The sequence below is a fragment of the Pseudozyma hubeiensis genome (genome assembly GCF_000403515.1).
Source record: "Pseudozyma hubeiensis SY62 DNA, scaffold: PHS27, whole genome shotgun sequence".
Lineage (NCBI taxonomy): Eukaryota > Fungi > Basidiomycota > Ustilaginomycetes > Ustilaginales > Ustilaginaceae > Pseudozyma > Pseudozyma hubeiensis.
The window spans coordinates 1-22,232 of NW_012133809.1; the positions used below are offsets into that span (position 1 = coordinate 1).

Here is a 22,232-nt window from a genome sequence, read left to right on the forward strand (position 1 = left end):
CCTAACCCTAACCCTAACCCTAACCCTAACCCTAACCCTAACCCTAACCCTAACCCTACTAGAATTCCTGCATCGCGACTACCTTGTCGCTGTTGTAGCGAGTTGAATTAAGCGGGTCGCGAGACCAAACTTCACACGCTAAGCTAGGGTGAATTCCGCGGAATCTATGCGATGCTCGTTTCTGTGTCGGTGAACTGCAACGTCTTCGGCTGAAATCTATAACGGCGGTGATTGACCTTAGAGAAACTCTTTTGCCATGATTTGTCAAGAGTCGCAGAATTCTTCTACTCAGGTCAAACACTCACTTCAGGGCATGCTCGACATATGATCGGAGACTGCTTCGAGCGTAATGAATTCATTTCGATTCATCTCTGGTTCTACCGCCAACAAACTCGAAGAAGATCAGACTCTCGATTGACAGGCAAGGCGAACTACGGATGCACGACATCAAGAATTGGAAGGTGTCCAGACGTTCGTCTGGAGACCGGAGCCTCCGCTCTTCTTGCTCTCTTCGAACGACTTGAGCAGGGTTGTGAGCTCTTTACCGCTGCTCGAACGTCGCATCTTGGGCGTGAGTGGCTTGGCAGGAGCATGGAACTTGCTCAAAGCCGGGGCGTCCGATGAAAGTTGTTGCTGCATGCCAGCCTGTCCGCGCAGACGCGCCTCTTCGATTGTCATTTGCGGGAACAACGAAGAAGAAGCTGCCGGTTGGGATTCTTCCTGCTGCTTCTCCTTTTGCTTCTCTTGCTTTGCGCCCTGGCTGGTTTCTTCCGTGACCGCCTTGTCGTCGGTGCCTAGCGCTTTCTGAGCAATCTTGGCAGGCAGCCCGGCCGCCTTCGCCACGTTTCTGCCTTCCTCGCCCGACGATCGTCTGTCAAGCTCCCAATCCTCTTCGTCGGCAGGCAGTGTGCCTGCTTCTGCATCGCTTTCGTCGTCGTCAACGTCTCCGTCGGATCGCGAGTGGGGCAACGATACCATCTCATTGATGCCTCCGTCGACCGCGCTGGACGAAGCGCTGGGCGTCAATCCGCCGGTACTCTGCTTGCCTTTCGACGGTGCGGCCTCTTGCGCTGGTGCGGCTGATTCATCTGCAGATCCCCCGCTGGGCGCTTCCTTCCTCTCGCCAGTCGCTGAATCGACCTTGTTCCCCTGTGCCGTCTGCATGGCTCCGCTGGCCATCTCCTTGTTGACAGCCGACTCACCCGCCTTGGCCGATGACGAGCGGCGAGACTTGCCTCTCTTGTCGAGTGCGGTACGTACAAAGTGCCTTGCACTCTGCAGCGCTTTGCGGCTTGCGTCGAGGAACAGGAATGCCTGGAAGACGTGGACGCAGTCCTCGTAGAGCTCGTGGCGGACGGCAACGCCCGAGAGCGAAGCCTTGTGAGCGAGTAACGTCACCTCATCCCGCAGTACCTCGGCATCTCCGCACTGAATGAGCAGCGGTGGCAGACCGTGCATGTCGCCGAAGAGCGGAGAAACGTACGGGTGGGTGAGGTACTTGTCGATGTTCTCTCCGAGATATGCCCAGACCGGGTTCATGTGGTCGCCAGATTTCGGCATGGGCAGATAGTCGAATTCGGCGTTAGTGTCCCACGAGTCGCACGACATGGTGAGATCAACCCAGGGGCTGAAGAGCATGGCGCCGCTTGGCAGCTCGTAGTCGTTGTCGCGGAGATAGTACATGAGCGCGATTGCCAGCCCGCCACCGGCGCTGTCAGCCCCGAGCACGATGTTGCTGGGTGGAATGCCAAGATCGTCGGTGAGTCGGAAGTAGGAAGCAACGCAGTCATGCAGCGCACCCGGGAACTTGGTGTCGGGGGCAAGACGGTAGTTGATACCAAAGACACGGCACTCGGTGTACTTCGACAACGAAATGGTAAGGGGTCGATGCGTGGCGGCCGACATGACAAAGTAGGCGCCTCCGTGAATGTAGAGGATGACACGCTCCTTGCCCTTTTGCTTGCCGCTACGCCACTCGGACTGTAGCCGACGCCAGGTCTGCTTGCCGACGACCCACTCTGCGCTGATCTCTCGTTTGCCGTCCTCAGCTGCGTCGGCTTCAGCTAGGAAGCCACGCAGACCGCGCTTCTTGACGCGGAAGGTGACTGGGGTGATGAGACCATCCTTTGGCGTCGGAAGGAAGGCACCGAGGTCAAAGAAGCTCTGCAATCCCTCGATCGAGGCGAATTCCGAGTATTCGGCAATGTCGCGCAACACTCTGGTGAATATCGAGGTCTCAATTCCCCACGACTTTTTGGGTGGACCGTAGATGGCGTGAGATGCAACGGCGGTGCCGATAGTGACTCCTTGCGAGACGAGGAAGGGCAGATAGCGCCATGCATTGGTGAAGGTAAGTTTGGTGGGCTGAGTCCTTGCGGCGGTTGGGTTGAGACGCGCCGAGGCAGGCACATCGGTCTTTTTGTACTGATCGAGCAGCGAGTTGAGAGTCTTCGTCGATTCGTTGTCCTTCTTGTTCACAGAGCGACTGGGGCGACGGGGCTGATTGGCAGAGGCAGCAGGTGGTGGGGCTGAGGGCCGTACGGTGGCCTCAGACTGATCGGTGGAGGATGAAGCGGATGGGCTAGCCTCACCATCAGCTACACCATCTTTGTCGTCCATGCTGGCGTCCGCATGCTGAGGCGACGCCGTCGGATCGCGACCGCGATTCAGTGTGGACTGAGCGGCTTCTGCTACCGCCGCAGTTCCACCTCCTCCGCGCGATGCGGAATTCGAGGGGGAGGACGACGATGACGATGCAGCATGTCCCCAGCCTTCGGGCATGAGGGCCATCATGACGGTCAGATCGAGCGCCATTGCTGAGTCTCGTCGCTCCTTTGTTTGTGTCTTGCTTGTGTGAGCGTCGTCGGTGTCCATCTCTGCAGGCTCGGAAGATACAGGCACATGGGCGGGCAGCTCTGGGGGCGCCGATGCGCTGAGCTCGCCATCGACCGGATCCGGGAGAAGAGAGTCGCCACGCTTGTACGACTGGATGTAGCTTGCGATGCTGAGCAAGGATTGTTGTTTCTGAGGCAAGGCGTCGCCATTCTGTTGGCGAAGCGCGTGGAGACGCTGAAGATGGTTGACGGCTTCGACAGCGGTGACGGCCTTGCGGAGCTTGCGCATGGCGGTGAGGTTGCGAAGGGTGCGATCTTTGAGGCAGGCTCCTCTTGCGCTCTCTTCGTGCAGCGGAGGCAAGTTGGCGAGCCAAGGGTGAGCGAGTGCCTGACGAGCGGTCATGCGCTTGTCGGCTGGACAGAGACAGTGCAGGATAAAGTCCTTGGCCGTGTCGGATACTTCGGACCAGTACTCGGGCTCGAACTGCACCTCCATCTTGATAATCTGCTTGAAGAGCGTTGGCTGATCTTCGCCATAGAACGGGGTGTAACCACCGAGAAGGGCGTAGGCGATCACACCGCTCGACCAGATATCGACGGCAGCGTCGTAGCCTTTGCCGAGAAGCACCTCTGGCGATACGTACTGCGGAGAGCCGCAGGCGGTCATGAGCAGCCCTTCATCCGGGATGAAGCGAGACAGGCCAAAGTCCGAAATGACAACCTCGCTTGAATCAGACTTGTCGCGGAGGAGGATGTTTTCGGGCTTCAAATCGCGGTGGATGATATCGTGTTCGTGGAGATAAGCAACGCCCTCGAGGATCTGCTTCATGATGTGACGTGCGTCAAGCTCGTTGTAGTGCACCTTTTCGACGAGGCGGTCAAAGAGCTCGCCTCCGCGGCAGAGGTCAGTGACAATGAAGACGCCCTCCTTTGTCTCGTAGAGGTCCCACATCTTGATGATGTTGGGATGCTCGACCTTGCCGAGGATGGTGATCTCTTCCTTGAGCATCTTCTCGTTGTTGTCCTTGAGCGGCTTCTTTGCGATGATCTTGAGGGCGCGCTGTTCGCCCGTGGACCTGTCCACGACAGCTTTGACAACCGCAAAGGAGCCTTGACCGAGCACCTGCGGCAGGACGCTGTATTTTTTGGACAGCTGGACCGGGAGGAGCGGTGTGCCATCCTTTTCGGTTTCTTTGAACCACGAACGGAAAGCATGATGAATATGCGAGCCGACCATCTTGACTTGATCTCGCTTGGATGATCTTGCGCGGTTCAACGAGCCCGTGACAAGACCGCCACTGTGCGTACCGATGCGTTCGAGGTCGGGCGGAGATGCGGAAGCGGTGGGAGCAGGCTCGCAGGATTCGACGGGAGTGCGAACGTCCCTGGGATTTCGCTTCTGGAAGAATGAGGAGAGGCGTTTGCCTGGCGAGGCCGAAGGGGCGGACGTGTTGGCGATGTTTTGTGAGGTGAAAGGGAAAGATGTTCGTGCGGACCGACGAGATGAAGTGCGAGTGGAAAGCTGCGAAGCTAGCGAATGATGGATGCCGCGGAGAGTGGGTGGCGCAGAGGATGCGTCCGGAGCAGTCGCGTCTCGAGTGGCGATGCTAGCTACGTTCTGGGTCAGTGAAGAGGGCAGAGGAGTGTATGCTGGGTTGGCAATGATGATTTGCTGCGGTCGCCTCTGCTCGGTCTCAGGAGGTTCGGCTACAGAAGGTGTGACGGATGCCTCCAATGGTTCGGGATGTGCCGTCGTAGAGCTGAAGGGGGGATGACCGAGATGAGTCGGAGCAGGGAGCACGGCGGTGATGGTGTTGTTGCAAGAGGGCGTTGTGGACGAGGCATCGGCCATGCTCCGATGCAATGTGGACAAAGGCGTCGTTTCTGACTACAATAAGACCTGCAAAGGGATGACAATCTGCTTCTGTAACGTCTCTGGTTGCAAGCGAGGCGGGAAGCAGTATGCCTGGTTGAATCAAGGGTCGTGTCGGCGAATCAAGAGCTAGGCAGCTCAATCGCAGCCTCGAGGTGTCCACCGAATCGGATACACCGGAAGCTAGGTCGAGAGCGGGCACCGTGCACAGGCTGTGTGGTCAGGTCGCCTTCTGCTGCTGCTGCTGTTTGCTTTTTCGCTGAGCTGCATGCGTGTGTGTCCAGCCTAGCGTCTGTGGTGCGTGTGTGCGTGAAAGGCACCTCGCGCATCGATTCTTACACGTCTCCAGATCGGCGTTCGCACCTGGTATCTCGCTCGTCCAACCCAAAAGAACAGGTTCAGCTGGCGCGTTGCTTTGGAAAATCACCTGAAATTACGTTTTCCGCCTCCACCTCAACACTGGGGAACAACGTATTGGGCACGGCTGTACGTCACTCTGTCTCCCTTCTCTCTCTCTTTTCGTGGAAAGAGCCGCAATTGGGTCAGCGCTGGAGGGATTACGCAGGCTCAGCTCGCTGTCAGAGGCCGATTTCGATTTGCGGTTGCCTGCCTCTCTTTGACCATCTTTCCTTTCCCGCCAGAGGCGAGGCTAGCTCAAGGGTCCACAACGGTCGCGATCGACATTCGTCCTTTCCCACGTGTCGCTGCGACTACGTATCGCCGAAATTTTCGGACGCTGATCGAGCTTCACACTGAGTCAAGAATGATTGTTCGAGGAATGACGGTGAATAAAGTAGTGACAATGTGTGGGCTACCAACAAGAAGCGCCGATACGACTCTGAATGACTGCAAGCACGCAAGTCTATGCATCGTCAAAAGCAGCCCGGGCACGCATCATGCGTTCGTCGTGCGTCTCTTTGAGCATGTCGAACCCACGCAAAGAGCTTTCGCCCACCAGGTCCTGAACGATCGCCCTGAACTTGTCAAGCTCGCCTGCGAGCGTGATCGACGCCATGCGTGCTGTGGTGTAGCGCAGGTACATGGGATCGCGCAAGATGCCCCAGTTGAGCACATCTTGGCCTTGTCTAGGTACCTCCTGTCCCCTGCCTTCGGCGTCCTGCCTTCGCAAAAATGCGTCTACACTGCGGTTGCGGTTCGCGTACTTGAAGTTGTTCTCCAGCAAGGAGAAGTAGGCGTGATTGAGACGTTCGCCATTTCGCAACGCTTTTGACAGCAGATCAAACACCGTGCAGATCTCTGAAAGGTATTGAGGATCCAGCAGCGACGTCGACGTCGACATGAGCAGTTGCCAGTCCACCTGATCTTCGCCCCGCTTGGAAGCAGCGCTCGGCCTTGAGGTGTCCGCCTCCGGTACTGTCGACAAGCCATCGAACGCCCGGACCGATGTCACGATGGCTCCCAGCGATTCCAAGATTGTCGCATGGACCGTGGCAATCTCGACGTACCTTTCGGCAGGCCACCTGCCGCGAATGTGAAAGTCCATCGTCGCCATCCCAATCTGCATGGGGTACATGGCGATCCGGGCATTCACCGCCATGAACCTCGCTCGAACCACTGCCTCACGCTCCTCCCAAAGCTTGGCAATGGCATCGCTTCGCGACGTTTTGGCGTCACCGCCGGCTTCGATCTGATTCGTGAAGCCAGACTGTTCGGCATGCTGCATGTGCGTACGATTCCGGGCAATCCAGACCTCCATCACCTCAACAAACAAGTCGTTGAGCTGTCGCGTTACCTTGGCCATGTTCTTGCGCAGCAGCAAGCGGCTCGACACGGGTCGCGGGAAGATCATGACAATCAAAGCCACGAACATGCCTATGATCACTAAGAGCGCACGTTTCCATGCAAGTTCGATGCCGATACCGCTGTTCGCCGTCACAGCGAGGTGCGTGTCAATCCAAGAGTATCCGACAATGAGCACGACGGATACGCCCGTCATGATGGCAGGAAGCAGGAGCATCTTTGGAGCCCATATACGCACAAAGACGAGCGGAACGAATCCTACCGCCATCGTGGCAGCCAGACCGTACGGGTTGCCGTGGCCTTTGCCGGTCGAAATGTACCACAGCACGGCTCCGTAGAGCAGTCCGATCACGGTGCCGATGATGCGGGCGGCAAAAGTGAAGATCATCTCGCCCCCAGAGAGTGCCGCAGCTGTTTGCGCCATGATCAAAGCCCAGATACCTCGATGCTGATAGACGAAGCCGGCTGAATGTGGGATCACGAAGGTGATCCAAATCGCGAATGAGGCTATACACATCCGCAACGCGTAGATGCCTGTCGATCCGGTGACAAAGTGATACGTAGCTGCGATGCCCCTTCCGATGCGATGAGTGATCTTTGTGGGCGGCAAAGCGTCCGGATCACGAGCGTAGTAGCGCTGTTGGCGCTCGCGCTTGACGTTTTTGGAGTTCTGCTTCGCGCTGGCCGCACCGGAGAGCTTCTCCTCGTCTACCTGCGGAGAAGAGCGGGAAGTTGAGGAGCGATGCGTTGAATCATCCTCGTCTACGTCGCTTTCGTCGTCAAGGTGGCCGTCCAAGTTGCCTCTGGATCGCGTGTCACCAACAGACGACGTGGTGTCGGCACGGTCCTCTCGGAAATCGCGATCAAGATCGTCTTCACGTTCGAATTGACCATCGCCCTGCCCCAAGCGATCGAGACCATCGGACGATCCTCGCTTGTCGCTTGTAAGGATGCCGAAGAAGCGGCCTAGATGCTTTGGAGCCCAGATGCGCTTCCTTGTTCCAGCACGATCGGCAATGGTGAGAAGCTCGTCGTGAAGCTGCGAGACAGCGTCGAGAGCATCGATGACATTCGTCACGTATACGAGGCAAATCTGAAGCGGCCGCGCACCAGCTCGGAAAGCGCGAATGGATTCTTTGGTTTGCAAAAAGTGTTCTTCGAGGTCTAGATCGGGATGCAGGGCATGGAAATGCTCAGCGTAGGGCTGCAGGAGTTGCAATCTAGTCTCGTTGAGCAAGCTTCGTCGAGAATTGTCGAGTGCGGTCTTTGTCTCGTGTAGCTCTTGAAGGATTTGGTCGATGGGACGCTTCTGCCTCCAAGAGAGGTTGGCACTGAAGTAGGTCTGGACTGCCTTGATCGAGTTGGAGGCGGCGTCGAGTGATGGTGAGACTGCGGTGTGCAGGATGCGCAGCATGCGTGACATGGACACCTGCTGCCGAGCTTCGCTTGTGAAAATGTCCTTACGCACGCGGTGTATCGTGTGCGTCTCGTGCAGTCTGATGGGTCGAAGGCGCTCCTTGGAGGGCAAAGCCTCTGTTCCGTGTTCTCCATCTACGGAGTAGCCCAACTCAGCTTTGGACGGGTCCCACTCCTCGTCAAATGTATGACGATCCGCAAGTCCTTCTTCGTGATTGATCATCCGCCAAAAGGCGTTGAGCAGCGAGAGCTGAAGACTGACCGAGCGAGATTTGCGGAAGACGGTCTTCATGTCGTGAGCGCTGAGGTAAGATCGGTAGAATTCCATTCCGAGCCAGACCGTCTGGCCGTTGATATCCTCGATCTGCTCGGCGACGGCGGTACGATTCGTTTTGATGTTGGCAAGAAGTTGAGCGGCAATTTTTGCTGCCTCGTCTTCGGCTGTGAGGTTTCGTTGCAACAAGTCGTCCGAAGGCTGGCTTTGCCCAGTCTGAGACGAAGTGGAGTCGACGGAGTCGTGACATTGCGAGACGTCGGCAAGTGCGGAAGAGTGAAGTCGGACGAGATCGCGGGTTGTCTCGAGCATAGAGACGAAGCGAAGCTGCCAGGAATAAGCGAGCGTCTCTGGAAAGATGAGGATCTGCGCGGCGAGGCAGATGGCCAAGCTGCAGCCGATAGGAATCATGAACGTCTCGGCCAGTGTATATCTGGCGTAAGGGAACAACGGCCCGTAACCGCAGTTGACATCAGCCACGATGAGCAGAAAGATGGAGCCAATCTTGAGTTTTGGAAGCTTGACCTGGAGAACAGCAGTGAAGTAGACTGCGATCATGAGGAACACGCCGCAGACTGCTGTAGAGCGCACATCTAGGTATTCGCCCTGGAATACTGCCTGGATGACGTACGCCTCGGGATTGGTTGCCGAAGCAGCTGATGAGTTGACGCGCTGGACCGCTGACGCCAGCAAGGGTTGGCTCCTAGCGCGCGTAGCCGCAGCCACAGCAGCGCATCCCCAAGCCCAGCCCACGAGAGCGCCGATTGCCAAAGTGCTGAAGGCGATGAAGAAGATGAAGAGAGGCATCGACGGCGGAATCATGAGCGTAAGCATGCACCCGAAGAAGGCGGCTTGACCGAGGACGCGAAGGGAAGGACCAGGGATCATGAGAAGAAAATTGGCCCACGTAGCTACCCAACATCTTGCCAGAATACGCCACGAGCGTGCGGATGTGATGTTGTCCTTGACCCAAGCTGGTAGCTTTGAAGCGGTTTTGGTCGAATCTTTGCCAGGCTTGCCCTTGGACGTGGAAGGAGCCTCGGTCGGAACGCCCTGGTCGGAGGATGATCCTCTTCGGGCAGAGGCTTGCGCATCTGCTAGCGATCTAGACGGAGCATCCGAACTGTTTGCCATGGTCGGCATCTTTGTCTAGACTGACGGCTTGCTAGCAAAACAAGGAGTGGTCGGGTTCCGCGCTGGCTAAGCAACGACAGGCGTGCTTCGATCGAAGCCCAACGTCGACGTTCTTCAACGTGACTTGGCGATTGCGGCTGATGTGCACCAGTCGAGAATCCGATCGGCGGGCAGGCTCGATAGGCGGAGATGCCCTGAGTACGATGGTGGGACGAGGAATCATGCAGCCACAAAACGTTCAAAGCAGAAACCATGAACTTGCAGCTCCTGCAACCGTATGCTGAGAGCTGTGCTGCTGTATCACACATTCAAAACACGCCTCTCACATATTTTCCGGAACCAAGAATCCGGAGATGCAGAAACGGTATTTTCCTCTTTCGTTCCGTCTGACGTGCAGGTCCGCATATCAGCTTTGTGGGTAAAGTGCCCTTACCCATCAGGGGCCAGCCTGCAATCCGTGCATCTAATCTTACTCGAGCTGAAAAGCCAAGAAAAAATCTCAGCGGGAGTCGGGACACGAACGCTGCGCTTTGAGTTTTGTGGAGGTATATGACTATGATGAGAAGAACCAGCTGAAAGACCGCTGATGCCGTTTGCTTGCTTGGTGAACACGAGCACACCCTCAAACTAGCTCTTAGTCCGCCTTGTTTTCGGCTGACTTGGCTCATGTCAGAAGTACGCAAGGAAAGAGCCGCGTCGCCATCGGCTCCGTCCCGGCCATTTCCCAGCAAGCGGACTCGATCCGACGACCGGAGCGTTCCGAAGGACACAAGCGCTGCTTCTTCAGCAGCGACAGCGTCATCGAGCTCGAAGGTCCTCGAAGCATTCGGCTCCTTCCGAGACGAGATCGACTCCCACAACGATCGACGTGAGCGCCTCATCAAGTCATCCCGCGATGTGACGGCACTCTCCAAAAAGGTCATCTTCCTGCTTCATCGAGTCGACGTTAATGACTTTGCATCGGCACAGCAATCTCCAAAGGCGCAGAACCTCTTCTCAGAAGCTGAGACCAAGTTGCAAGAGATCGTATCGCTCTTGCGGCAGGCAGCCTTGTCAGAAGGTCTTGGATCATTAGATTCACCTGTGGAACAAGTGGACGCGTCGGCGAAGCGGCTTCGAGCTCAGCGATACGAGCGCAACATTGGCGGTGGGCTAGAGGAGTTCATCGAAGCCATCTCTTTCTATCATTACCTGCGCACTACACGACTCATCACACTACAGCAGATTCAGGCTCGGTTCCTCGCAGAACCTGTCCCAGAGTCACACTTCTACAGCCAGCAGTCAGATCTCTCACAAACCGCCCCGTCAACCTCGGTGGACAGCCAGGCACTACACGTTCCCATCCATCGATACCTTCTCGGACTCTCCGACTTGACGGGCGAATTGATGCGCTTCGCCACCAATGCCGTTGGCCAGGGCGATACGGGTTCAGTGGTCAAACAAGTACTCAGCCTGACTCGGCAGCTCCGAGATGCGCTCGATCCATTCGTCCCGCTCGTGCGTGATCTCAAAAAGAAGCAGACGGTTACGAATCAGAGTCTACGCAAGATCGAAGACAGTGAGTTGCCGCTTATCAGCTGTAAACCACAGGCCCAGGCTCTCTGAGAGCGGTTCATCTGACTTTTCATCTTCACATCTGTCCGCCACCGCTTCTTGATACAGTCCTGTACGCGATCACAGTCCGCTCCGCCGAATTCGGCTCGGATCCACAGGCTCTCCGCGAAATGGTACGAAGAACGCTGGCGTCTTCTTCCGAACCAAATGTCCGCGACGACGACGAGTAAAAAGCGTTATCACTGGAAAGTGCAATACAGACTTCAGCCACAGAGACAGGCAAGACTCAGATAACAAAATGCAGATGCGATTACGTGACACCGAGCTTGCATGGCTCGAAAAGGACAGTGACAAGGCGGAATTGGTCAGGAGCAGGGAGAGATGTATCGGAAAGGGGAAACAACGAGCATGGTAGCGACGGTAGCTTGCAAAATTTGTCTTGACTAACATGGCGGATCAAGGGGCATCTGAGCGCGCGCTGCCAGCTTGGCATACTCGTTCCGAATCACAGATCCGAGTTCAGCATTGGCCTCGCCCTCTTCATCGTCGCTGATCGCACCCGCTGTCTGAGCCCTGGATCCTCGGCGTGGGGCAGAGCCGGACGTGCCAAATCCAAATGGTTTCACCGACTCGCCAATCGCTGTCGATGGACGATGTGCGCTGCTGCCGCCTTCACTCGTTCCGGGCCGGCCTTTTGCGCCTGCAGACGTAGAGGCCCGTGTTTGGCAGCCTTGTCCGTCGCGTGACGACATGCCAGATCGCATCTGTGCGGATGCAGATGCCGATGCACGGCGGCCGCGAGCATCTACCTGAAGTTGCGCGCCAGGGCTGAGCTGAAGTTCTTTGCCTTCATCCGCGTCGAAGCTGCCACTAGATGTAGCTGTGTTACCTCGTGATGTACGCGGACGCGTGTCATCTGTTGCCAGAGCGTTCGCAAAGGCTGCAGGCGGCGCCGTTGGATGACATCCGGCTCGGTCACGCGAGTCTTGCTCCACAGTATCTAGAAATGCAAGAAGCGCGTCGTCGTCAGTCCCGGTCGTCACGAACGGTGTATGGTCGGCATCAGAGGCGCCGGGATGCGCTTGAGAGGATGGAGCCGGCTTGCCGAATGCGCGAGGCAACACAGTCACATCCGAGGCGGCAGAACCCGTTGCCGAGAGTGAAGGGGACGGCCATGAGGGCGCTGTCTTGGGTCGTGGGGTGCGTTGTTGATCCGATGCCGGAGAAGCTTCCCCTAAGGAGGGCGGTGATGAAGGTTCTGCTGAGCCGATGGCGTCGGCTGTGGCACCACGCCGCGTGGGATCAGTCTCCGTTCTGGCAGATCCGCGCCACCCTGACAGTTCCAGAGCGGGAGCCAGCGGCACTGAAGACGCTGTCGCCGGACGGGCGAGCGCCTTGTGTATATGTTTCTGCCTCGGTCCTAGTCGCGCTGCGGCTTTGACATTGTCGACGTTGTAGACCTCTTTACTATTGAGCCTGACTCCAGCAGACAGCGGTGGCGAGGTGACAAAAGTGCGGCGCCGCTCCTCCATGACCGTTTCCTGCTGTGCTTGTTTGCCATTGGAGTCCTCGTGATGATTGCGAGGACCCGCGGCCAACTGTGCGTCTGCTATGTCATGGAAAGAGCTGGCGGGCAGGCCGGAAAACAGATTTGACGAGTGGGGCTGGGGCGCGACTGTGCTAGCCGGAAGCTGTATGTTCGGCATGGACGGATATACGCCGCGTCGGGGTGAATTCTGTCCATTGGCAGATGTGGGACGTCTCGCAGCGCAGGCCGGAGCGTCCGAACCGCCGGTGTGTGGTCTTGACGAGGACGCCGAACCCAAGCGACGCGAGTAAGCGGGGGCGGGTACGCCCTGCGACGCTGAAGAATCTCGACGCATGGCTCTCGTGCTATCACTGATTGGCACTGCCAGATTGTTGCGGGCAATGACCATGGTGCCGGGTACCATGCTTAAAACATCGGAACCGGGCTCGGCTGCAGCATGGCCAGCCTCCATCTCGCGCATCTGGTTGGTAGCGGTCGTGGATGACAACGTCCTTGGGATGGATCGCAAGGACGGGCTGGACATGGATCGGGCCTTGTTCTGCGGTCGAAACTCGCCCTCGACGTAGAACGCAAATGAATCGTGCTTGTCATGGTGACGTCTAGCGCGCGCCGCAACCATGGCACCGGCTTCCGGATGTCCTCCTGCCGCGGGCTGATCGGAGGGCGTGTAAACAGAATGAACGTCGCTGCGGCTGAATGTGGCTTCGGGGTGCTCCTCCGCCCAGGCAGGATAGTATGAAGGAGGTCGATTGAGGTTGTGAGGCGCCAATTCGCGGGTTTGTCTCCAGGCGCGTCGGAAGATGCGACCTGCCATGGAGCTGGCGACTGCGACGCTTGCGACGATGTTCATCATGCGATAGGCGTACGTGTCGGTGAGAACGTAAACGAGAAGCGCCGAGATGAGGAAGAGAAACTGAATGGCAAAGAAGGCGGTGGTCTTCTGAACGAGCATGGTTTTGACGTCTTCTGCATCGAGGTTGTGTCGACCCGAGGGAAAGAGGCTGCGTATCAAGCCGCGCCAACCAGCCTTGTTGAGTTTGCAGACGGTGAGCACGAGGCAGAGAAGGTCAAAGACGAGCAGCGCGCCGAACACACCGACGACGTAGAGTCCGTTGAAGTGCCAAGAGCAAAAGTTGGAAGTCGGAAGTTGAGAACCGTTGCTCATGACGGGGAGGAGAACGGCAAAGGCGACGACCAAGAACCATGCCGAGACGACCAAGGAGACGACTTTTTGCCTCATATGCCAGATGGAACAGGTGCGAAGGCAGAAGACGAGCATGGTGGCGCTGATACCGACGCTGAACAAGGCGGTGCTCCCCTTCATCCAAGCATCGCATTGGTTTGTCATGATGACGCTGTTGGTGACTGCGGTGATGAGCCAAGAGAGACTGACGTAGCGGGAGAGGAGGTAGGCTATCGAGTAGATGCTGGAGAAACTGCTGGACCACGTGGTCTCCTTGACGACGCGAACGTCAAAAGGGACGGTGGAGACAATGTCCCAGCCGAGAGCGCCCATCCACATGGAAAAGTAGATGAGGCCGATGATGGCTGCGTGGGCGTTTTCGGAATCAACATGGCGGAAGATGTTGTCGCTGGTCGGGTTGACGACAAAGATCTGAGGAACGGCGACGTTGATGGGAACGTTGGCGGAAAAGTTGCCGAAAGCCTGAGCGGCCAAGGGCAAAGCCGAGTCGGGCAAGAGCAGCAGACTCGGATAGTCCGATGCACGTTGATCAACGAGTGAAGCGGGACTCAGTTGGAACGGCATGGCGAGAAACGTCGCCTGCCGGCACCGCGACTAGCCAACAAGCCGGTCGATGGTGCCGTGGTGGCGGCGAGGTGTCGTCAGCGATTGCACGGCCGAGGGAAGACAAGATAACTGCAAGAGGATATGCTCGATGTCAGAGTGGCATTGGGGAATGAGAGCGACCCCGGCGGCGCTTGCAGGAGATCGGCTGCGTGAGGCAATGAGAGCGATCAACAGGCACTGGTGATCCAAGAGATATGCAATGAAAGATTCGACGATGGCCAAGGTTGTGGTCAGGCTCACGACCTCTCTGATGGCGTGGTGGGCAAGCCAAAATTCAGCGATGATGCGGGTCACCCTTGACGGATGCGAAGGACGCAGTGCGGTCACTCGGTCGAAAGTCGAGAATCGAGATGAAGAGTCGGAGCCAGAGTGTGTGGGAGCCGTCGGATGTGATCCGATGAGTGGGCTGCTGAGTCGAAATGAGTGAATACCGCGTGACAACGACGGTGAAGAAGAGTGTGTGTGAGACCGGCGTGAAGCGAACGAGGGTGGGGAGCAACAACGAGGTGAAGCTCGAAGAGGTGATGGTCGATCGGATCGTTTGTGAAGCGGAAGGGGGAAGTCACAAGGAGTAGAGCGTACACCACTTTGCGGATGCAGTGGAAATCAAGCACGCATCTGATCTTTTGGTTTCTTGGCGGTGGCGTGGACTGCGTGATGGACAAGGCAGGCCTCGCTTAGTCGACCAGGGGAGCGGGTCATGCAGCAAGGTTGGCGTCGAGCAACCATTGTGGCCCCCGAAAATAGAGGGAGAGAGGACCCCTTGTTTGATGGATGCAGTTCGAGCTTGACAGCTCCAGGCGCAATCGGCCGCTGCGGATAAAATTGCTTGAGTCGGTCAGCGGCACCAGCGGCAGCGGCAGCGGATCATCCGACCGACCGAACAGAGAGATACACAAAAGGCGAAAGACAACCGAGACAGAAGCGAGGAGAAGAGTGCATTGCGTAACAGCCTGGCGTGTAGGCAGTTTGAAGACCAAAGCGCCTAACTCCAGTTGCATGCATGCATGCATGCAAATCAATTGTTTAACTAAAAAATTAGAATCAGAAGGCTTTTTCCTCGTTGCATGCATCTCACCTTGACTCAGTCCTCTGTGTAGTGGTAGGACCTCTCAAGGAGCCAATCTCAGCCGTAACGGTAACGAATGACTCTCAGTCACAAAAGTGCTGGATGGTCTGCAGTGCATGTGCAGTGTAGATGTAGAGTTGGATGGGAACGGATCGTCAATGCTTGCTCGCAACAGACGTCGGCTGAGACCGAAGTTTTCCGTTTAAATATAGCTCAAAAAATGGTAGGCGCTTGAAGCGAAGGTGTCCACCGGCAACGGAAATTTTACGCGCATAACCGTCTGCAGCATTTCAACCCATCCCAGCACAAGCTTTCAGAGTCTGCTTCCTTGAGACCCACATCCGGACAAAGCTGGCTGTCTGCAGAAGACGAAGCTTGGCACCATCTTTCGTCACAGGTGGAAGGAAAGGCGCCCACATTCGATGGCGGATCGATGGCGAGCAACGCAAGGAAAGTCATGGCATGCATGCTTGCTCCTTGCGGGATCTGATCGTCTAAGCGAGCCAAGCAGACCAAGCCACACCAGCCAGCCAGACAAAGCGTCGGATCCGCGAAAACCAAAGCAGCCTCGCAAGCGGCTTCCTCCCCTTCGTCCCACGTCAGGACTGCCGAAGAGCATCCTCGCAAGCGAGACGAAGACTGGAGCTAACACTTTGTCGGGAACACGACATCTTCTGCAAGCGTGCAAAGTGGTGGCAACTCGATGCGAGAACGACGACGATCGGATCGCTTGGCGTGGAAGCGAGGCGGAAAATGCTGTTTGGCCGCGGCCTTGCCTTCTCACACAACTCCCAGATTCAGACCAGAGAACGAACGATTGTACGGATCAAAGCTGCTGATACAACACTTCAGTAGTCGTACGACGATGTCGCGGAAGGGCTTCGCGAAACAGCGTGGTCTCACAAAGTTGGAGCGGAGTCTCAACTTGGCTTCTGCGTTGTCTGAGTTTGATTCCCGAAGCTGTCATCGCGCTGCTTGTGGTCGGCTCATGTCTACCCTGCCGGCTGAGAAGATCCTGCTCCCCGAATCCAAGGGCCATCTCAGCTGTACCTACCGTAATCATCGGGCTAACAATGAGCATGATCGGTGGCCGCGCTGGTGTCAATTTGAATCCGAAGCGAAAACCGTCGACCCCAGCGTCAGAAGGGTCGCCGTTTCCGTACCCATGCTAAAGTTGAGGCGGAGTTCGTGGGAGAGGGTTCTTCATGCAGGCGCTTCGAGAGCGCAGAAAGCGTCGCTGCGCTTGGATTCGGAACAGGAGCAGCCGACGTGAATTTCGAAAACGAGCGACGATCGCCGATCTCTTGCCCCCTGACCCTTGGGGATCGACAGATTCGTTTTTGGTGCGGGCCATTTTGTCTACGAAATTATCAATAAGCTCGAGTTGACAGGCGAAAGTCGCTGTTAGGCGCTTGGGCCGATGCACCAACCCCACACTCGCTTCAGCCCTTGCCGCTGTTCAAGAGAGCGCTTTGAGCTCGGTCGTTTCACCCCGCTGCTTTCTTTCCTCCGGGTAGCATCCGGCTAAGTCTTCCCGACCTGACTTGTAAGACAACAGTAGCGCTTCGGGCTCGATCGTCTGACCACGCTCCTCGCTTCTTAGCATCCGGCTCATTCTTCCCGACTGGGTTTGAACGACTCCGACCAAAGATTATTCGGCTTGCGCAGGATACTGTAGTAGCTCGCGCAACAAGGAAGTGGCCCTTTCTTACACTGGTTCCGCTGAACTTAGCTTCCCCTTGCTTCACTGTTCTTTCCCTCTCTGGACTTTCGTTCCTAGCTTCGACGCCGACCTGCATCCCAAGCTTCGTTCCAAACGGTCGATTACAAGGCAGACACATGACAACGGACACATGACAACCCCTAGGCAGTGAATTTGTGATCCTCTCCTCGCAGATCTGTCGGTCAGCATGGCCATGTCATCAAGCTCAAGCAACCGGCCCTGAACCCTACGCTGTCCATCTCATTAGAGATGCAGCATCGGACAGCTTTTCGCCTATATAGCAACGTCCCTACATCTTCCTCCCCCCACAGCAATCGTCGAGCGGCTCTCTTCAGGCGAAGCACGTTGCAAGGAGGTCAACCATGACGCAGCCTGGCGGTGAATCCAACGTCTCTCTAGGCCCTTTCACGGTCTACAACCACAAGACGGGCATCTACGCATCTCGGCTGCCACCGCCAAAAGTCCCACTGACATCTGTCTATGACTTTTGCCTGGGTAACGTCAGCTTCGATGATGCCGGCGCAGCCATCACCATTTGCTCGACGGGTCAGACCATTTCTTACGGTCAGCTCAAGCTGCGTTCGCAGCAGTTTGGTCTCGGCCTCCTCACAAAGGCCAAACTCAAACCCGGTGACACCATCCTCGTAGCTCTTCACTCGTCCATCGACTTTGCCGTCTGCGTCATGGCAGCGCAATTTGCTGGTCTTCAAGTAGCGCTCGCAAACCCAGACTACGCTCGCAGGGAGCTCAAGCACGTATACAATCTCGTCAAACCGAAAAAGGTCATCATCCACAGCACCCACCTCGGTCGCGCGGCTGCCGCCAGCATCAAGACCTTCACCGTCGTGCTTACCGATACCAAGCTAGGTCGCGGTGGTGTGCTTTCCATCGGCGAACTGCTCGCAGACGAGGCATCGGCCAAAGCGGCAAAGTCTTACATGCCTGGCGACCTCAACACCACCGCCTACCTCCCATCTTCATCCGGCACAACAGGTCTGCCCAAAGCGGTCCAGATATCGCACAAGAATCTCGTCTCCATGCTGTCCATGAACCTCAACATTCCCGGATACATACCTGACGCGCTCAGCGGCGAGCAGCTCCGAGTGCTTACTTTCCTTCCCTTCTTCCACGCGATTGGTCTCGTCGGTCAGCTGCATCTCGTGCTCAAGACGCGAGGCCAACTCTTCATCCTCCGACCCTTTACACCAGACTCGCTGTGCAAGGCAGTTCCCGAGCACAAGATCAACATGATCGGCATGGTCCCTCCTGCGCTCACCAAGTTGATGAAGCATCCGGGACTTAGTCGAGACACCTTTGCTACCGTCAAAAACGTTCGCTGTGGAGGCGCACCACTGGATGCTGAGACCGAAGCCAAGTTTTTGCAGCTCACGGGCGTGGAAGTCAAGCAAGGTTGGGGCATGACCGAGCTCACTGTGGCCGGTCTGGATGCTTCTAGTGGACAGCAGACCCCCGGTTCGGTGGGATGCTTGATCCCTGGGACGCTGGCAAAAGTGGTCGATGTATCGACGAGAGAACCTGTTGAGCCAGGTCAACGTGGAGAGCTGCTGATCAAGGGCGATCAGGTCTTTCGTGGCTATGTTTCTAACCCAGAAGAGACAAAGGCATCGTTCACCGAGGACGGCTTCTTCCGCACTGGCGATATCGTCACGGTCGATCCTCGCACTGGCGAATTTAGCATCGTCGACCGGCTCAAGGAACTCATCAAGTACCAAGGATACCAGGTCGCCCCCGCTGATCTCGAAGGCGTTCTCATCAGCCACCCCAAGATCGCAGCTGCGGCAGTCGTCGGTCGCTACGACAAAGAGAATGGCACCGAGCTGCCCTGTGCCTTTGTGGAGCTCAGTGTGGATGCACAGCAACAGCAGCATTTGTCAAAGCACGCTTTGGCCGAGGAGATCGACCAGTTCGTTCGATCCAAAGTCTCACACCACAAGTTCTTGCGCGGCGGCATTTATTTCGTCGACAAGGTACCCGTCGGTGCTAGTGGCAAGATCCTGAGGAAGGACGTCAGAGCTATGCTGAAGTCTCTTGAGCAAGGACAGCATGTCTCTCTGCCACGTTCCAATTTGTAGTTGTCGTCAATGGTCGATTTTGATGTGAAAAGGTCAGGTTCCAAACGCTGCTCCCGGGTCAGACATGTCTTCGTTGTCACAACACAAGTGGATGCAAATTGAAACCTCTGAATTGTTGATACCAATACATGATCGGCTTCTCGATGAGAAGGACCGATAGAAATACAGAACAGAGAGATTGAGCAAGATAGTAAGGCGGAGTTCAGCCGTGCCATGCCAGCGACGCCTCACTGCGGTGATTGGAAATTCCATGCTTGTGGCTGCTGCTGCTGCTGCTGTGGTTGCTGTTGTTGCTGTTGCGGATTGAAGCTCATCTGCTGGGGATTGCCACCTTGCGCCTGCGCCTGGGCTTGCATGTGTGCCATGTACTGCTGACGGATCTGCTGCTGCAAATGCGGTGGCAGATTCTGGAAGTTGGGCATGCCAGACATTGGCATCCCCGTCGCTTGCTGTGGCCCCTGCTGTTGTTGTTGTTGCTGCTGCTGTTGGGAAGGTGAGCCCGCAGATGCGGCAGGTGAGCCTTGCTGCAGACCAGGTGCCTGGAATCCGAACTGCTGTTGCGCAGCAAAGTCGCCGATGGAGCCCAAGGTCGCAGGGCTTGGAGCAGATTGCAGCTGGGAAGGGTCAAAGGCGAGGTTGGAGGATCCTGTGCGGTTGCGTCCACCGGCGCTCGTCATGCTACCGACGGAACCGGAGCTTCCAGGTCGATTCTGGAAAGCGCCTTGACCACCTCCCAGCGGCGTGCCTGTCCTTCCAGGCCCGGCGCCACCGAAGGCGCTCGCAGAAGGACTCGCTTGCGCCTGTCCCGGGCTGTCGGAGTGTCGACTCACTGGTCGCGTTGTCGCTGGACTCGAGACTCCACCCTGTCCTCCATTGGACATGGTCGCTGGACTGCCAACGGCCGAACCAGGAGCTGCCGAGCCCTGACCACCCATAGCCTTCTGTCGTTGCAAAGCGGCGTTCTGCAGCGAAGTCATATGCTGCAGCTGCACCTGCAACGGCATGGCTTTGAAGCCGTTGACGTTGTTTTCCATGTAAGCGACCCAAGGGTGAGTGCCCTGTCCGCGAAGATGAGACTGGAGAGTGTGCAGATTGACAAGTGCGTTGGGACCAAATGCCTGCATCAGCGCCTGCGCCTGTGGGTTGTTGGGTATGTTCTGAGCAGCAGTTGGTGGAGCGATGGGAACCGGAGGAGCCAGCGAGAGGTCGGGGCCCTTGCTTGGCTGCTGCGATTGTTGCTGCTCTGCATGGGGTGCCGGTGCTGCGGATTGTTGTTCTCGTTGGCTCGTGGTAGTGGTGGTGGATAGTGCGGAGCCAGGAGTCATCGTCGTGAACAATCCCGTTTGCTGCTGCAGATTCGAGGTGGAAGACGGTGTTGAAGCTTTGGGTGCGTCCTGGCTTTGCTCGATACCCTTGCTCGCGGCACGTTTCCTCGGGTCGTCGGCGCTCAGATCGGCAGTCGAGTCGCGAGATCGCTTCTTGCCGTCCGCAACGGGTGAATCTGAGGAACGTGCACTCCCGAAAAGCGCAATGAGCTTATCGAACAGAGCAGGAAGCGGCGACGAAGGCGCATGTTCGCTACGCGGAAACGGTTCGAGCGGTGGAAGAGTACCACTGGGCGTTGCTCGTCCGCTTGAATCGACAGACTTGCCAGCCTGATCGGCGATGCTTGCGAGATAGCCCAAGTTGGCCTGCAAGCGTACCGCAGCTTCGCGATAAACAGGTTCTGTAGTGAGATTCTTGGACTGCAGCTCCACGCAAAGACGGATGAGCTCCTTGTTGATACGCAGGATGAGAGCGACTTTGCTTTCACGGGCTGGAGTTGAGGGCAGCGATGCGTCCGAGTGGGCTGAGTTGGCGCCATCCGCAGACGCTTTCTTCTCGGGCGTCGCAGGTGTTGATTCGGATACTGCCTTGGATGCAGGTGCGAGTTGCAGAGCAAGCTCGGAGGTCACATCGTCGGCCGAAGACGAGGACTTAGTGGCGGCCTCGTCGACCGTGGTAGTAGCAGATTCTTTTGGGTGGTCAGAGGCCGAGGCAGTCGACTGCTCCACTTGATTCGCCTTTTGGGTGGATGCATCGTCTTGCTTACTAGGCTCGGCTACTTCGTTGCTCTTCGTCGGGGCGATTGTAGGAGCTGAACTCGCTTCGGCGGCTGCGGAAGTGGTTGCTCTGGCGTCAGTCGGTGCCGTCGCTGCTGTCTCTTGTTGGGGCTCTGTTAGTGTTGCGCTTGGCTGTGGGATCGAGGCGGGCGTGGATGATACCTTGCCTTGTGTCTCAGCGGCCCTGAATTGCTCCGACACTGAGGCTTCTGCTGTTTGCACAGTCCCTTGGGCAGCTTCGACCGTACTATGTTGATCTGCGGCAGCTTCCGATGCGGAAGGCAGTGCAACAATGGAGCCCGAGTCCGGCGCCGACGACGGGACCGAGGCCTCTGCTGTTGACGAAGGCGCTGCGACGGTGAGGTCTTCAGCGACGGGCACAGATCCTTGAGGTAGGCCTGTTTCTGCTGAGAAACCGACGGGCGCCGTGATGGGCGCAGTGTCTATCGCCTCGTTCTCCTTTGGCGCTGCATCGGATTGTTCTGGATAGTCACCGATCGCTTCAATGGTGGCCGGCCGAGACTGTGCTGTTGGGTCGTCACTGGGTACAGCAGCAGGCGCTGCTACGTGTTTGTCCGGTTTACGTTGGGAGGCACTGCTGGTTTCGGGCGTCGTTTGCCCCGCATCGACGGTCGATTGAGCGGCCTCGGGTTGGTGAAGCGCTCCAGAGCCCAGCTCCGCACTTGACCCTATCGTCACGGTCGATGGTTCAGCAGAGATGCTGGGATCCGCAGTGGTTTGATCAGCAAATGTCGATGATGATGGAATAGTGGTCTCTTCCCCGATGCTGGTCGAAGGCGTCTGCTGTTGTGTTACTTCAGCGTGGACGGGGGGCTCGGAAACGACTGCTGAAGACGCGACAGCAGACGGACCATCTGAGACGCTGACCTCTGCTGGAGCGGAGGGCTGCGGTATCGAGTCCATTTGCGAGATTGCAAGCGTAGGATTCGCCGTTACGAGGGTATACAGTAATACGAAAGGTGTGCGACGAGAGCCTCAGAGGCCAGAGGTCGAATGCTTGTAGTTCTGACCGACAGCTC

The 22,232-nt window shown here is 57.0% G+C and overlaps 7 protein-coding genes across 7 annotated transcripts; 3 read left to right on the forward strand and 4 right to left on the reverse strand.

Moving 5' to 3' along the window:
* Positions 1 to 447: 447 nt before the first annotated feature.
* Positions 448 to 4,686, reverse strand: PHSY_002587 (calcium/calmodulin-dependent protein kinase; the record flags this gene model as incomplete). Its single annotated transcript, XM_012333209.1, has 1 exon — positions 448 to 4,686. The coding sequence occupies one exon, from the start codon at positions 4,684 to 4,686 to the stop codon at positions 448 to 450; it is 4,239 nt and encodes a 1,412-aa protein (XP_012188599.1).
* Positions 4,687 to 5,569: 883 nt separating this feature from the next.
* On the reverse strand, positions 5,570 to 8,992 carry PHSY_002588 (hypothetical protein; the record flags this gene model as incomplete). Its single annotated transcript, XM_012333210.1, has 1 exon — positions 5,570 to 8,992. One exon carries the CDS (start codon positions 8,990 to 8,992, stop codon positions 5,570 to 5,572), a length of 3,423 nt encoding a protein of 1,140 aa, XP_012188600.1.
* A 966-nt stretch (positions 8,993 to 9,958) lies between these two features.
* Positions 9,959 to 11,076, forward strand: PHSY_002589 (translin; the record flags this gene model as incomplete). Its single annotated transcript, XM_012333211.1, has 2 exons — positions 9,959 to 10,850; positions 10,955 to 11,076. The coding sequence occupies 2 exons, from the start codon at positions 9,959 to 9,961 to the stop codon at positions 11,074 to 11,076; spliced, it is 1,014 nt and encodes a 337-aa protein (XP_012188601.1).
* Positions 11,077 to 11,289: 213 nt separating this feature from the next.
* PHSY_002590 (hypothetical protein) lies at positions 11,290 to 14,163 on the reverse strand (the record flags this gene model as incomplete). Its single annotated transcript, XM_012333212.1, has 1 exon — positions 11,290 to 14,163. The coding sequence occupies one exon, from the start codon at positions 14,161 to 14,163 to the stop codon at positions 11,290 to 11,292; it is 2,874 nt and encodes a 957-aa protein (XP_012188602.1).
* Positions 14,164 to 16,139: 1,976 nt separating this feature from the next.
* Positions 16,140 to 16,547, forward strand: PHSY_002591 (lysophospholipase 3 precursor; the record flags this gene model as incomplete). Its single annotated transcript, XM_012333213.1, has 1 exon — positions 16,140 to 16,547. The coding sequence occupies one exon, from the start codon at positions 16,140 to 16,142 to the stop codon at positions 16,545 to 16,547; it is 408 nt and encodes a 135-aa protein (XP_012188603.1).
* An 812-nt stretch (positions 16,548 to 17,359) lies between these two features.
* On the forward strand, positions 17,360 to 19,090 carry PHSY_002592 (4-coumarate-CoA ligase; the record flags this gene model as incomplete). The annotated part of the gene is made up of 1 exon (XM_012333214.1): positions 17,360 to 19,090. One exon carries the CDS (start codon positions 17,360 to 17,362, stop codon positions 19,088 to 19,090), a length of 1,731 nt encoding a protein of 576 aa, XP_012188604.1.
* A 227-nt stretch (positions 19,091 to 19,317) lies between these two features.
* On the reverse strand, positions 19,318 to 22,116 carry PHSY_002593 (hypothetical protein; the record flags this gene model as incomplete). The annotated part of the gene is made up of 1 exon (XM_012333215.1): positions 19,318 to 22,116. The coding sequence occupies one exon, from the start codon at positions 22,114 to 22,116 to the stop codon at positions 19,318 to 19,320; it is 2,799 nt and encodes a 932-aa protein (XP_012188605.1).
* Between the last annotated feature and the right edge of the window lie 116 nt (positions 22,117 to 22,232).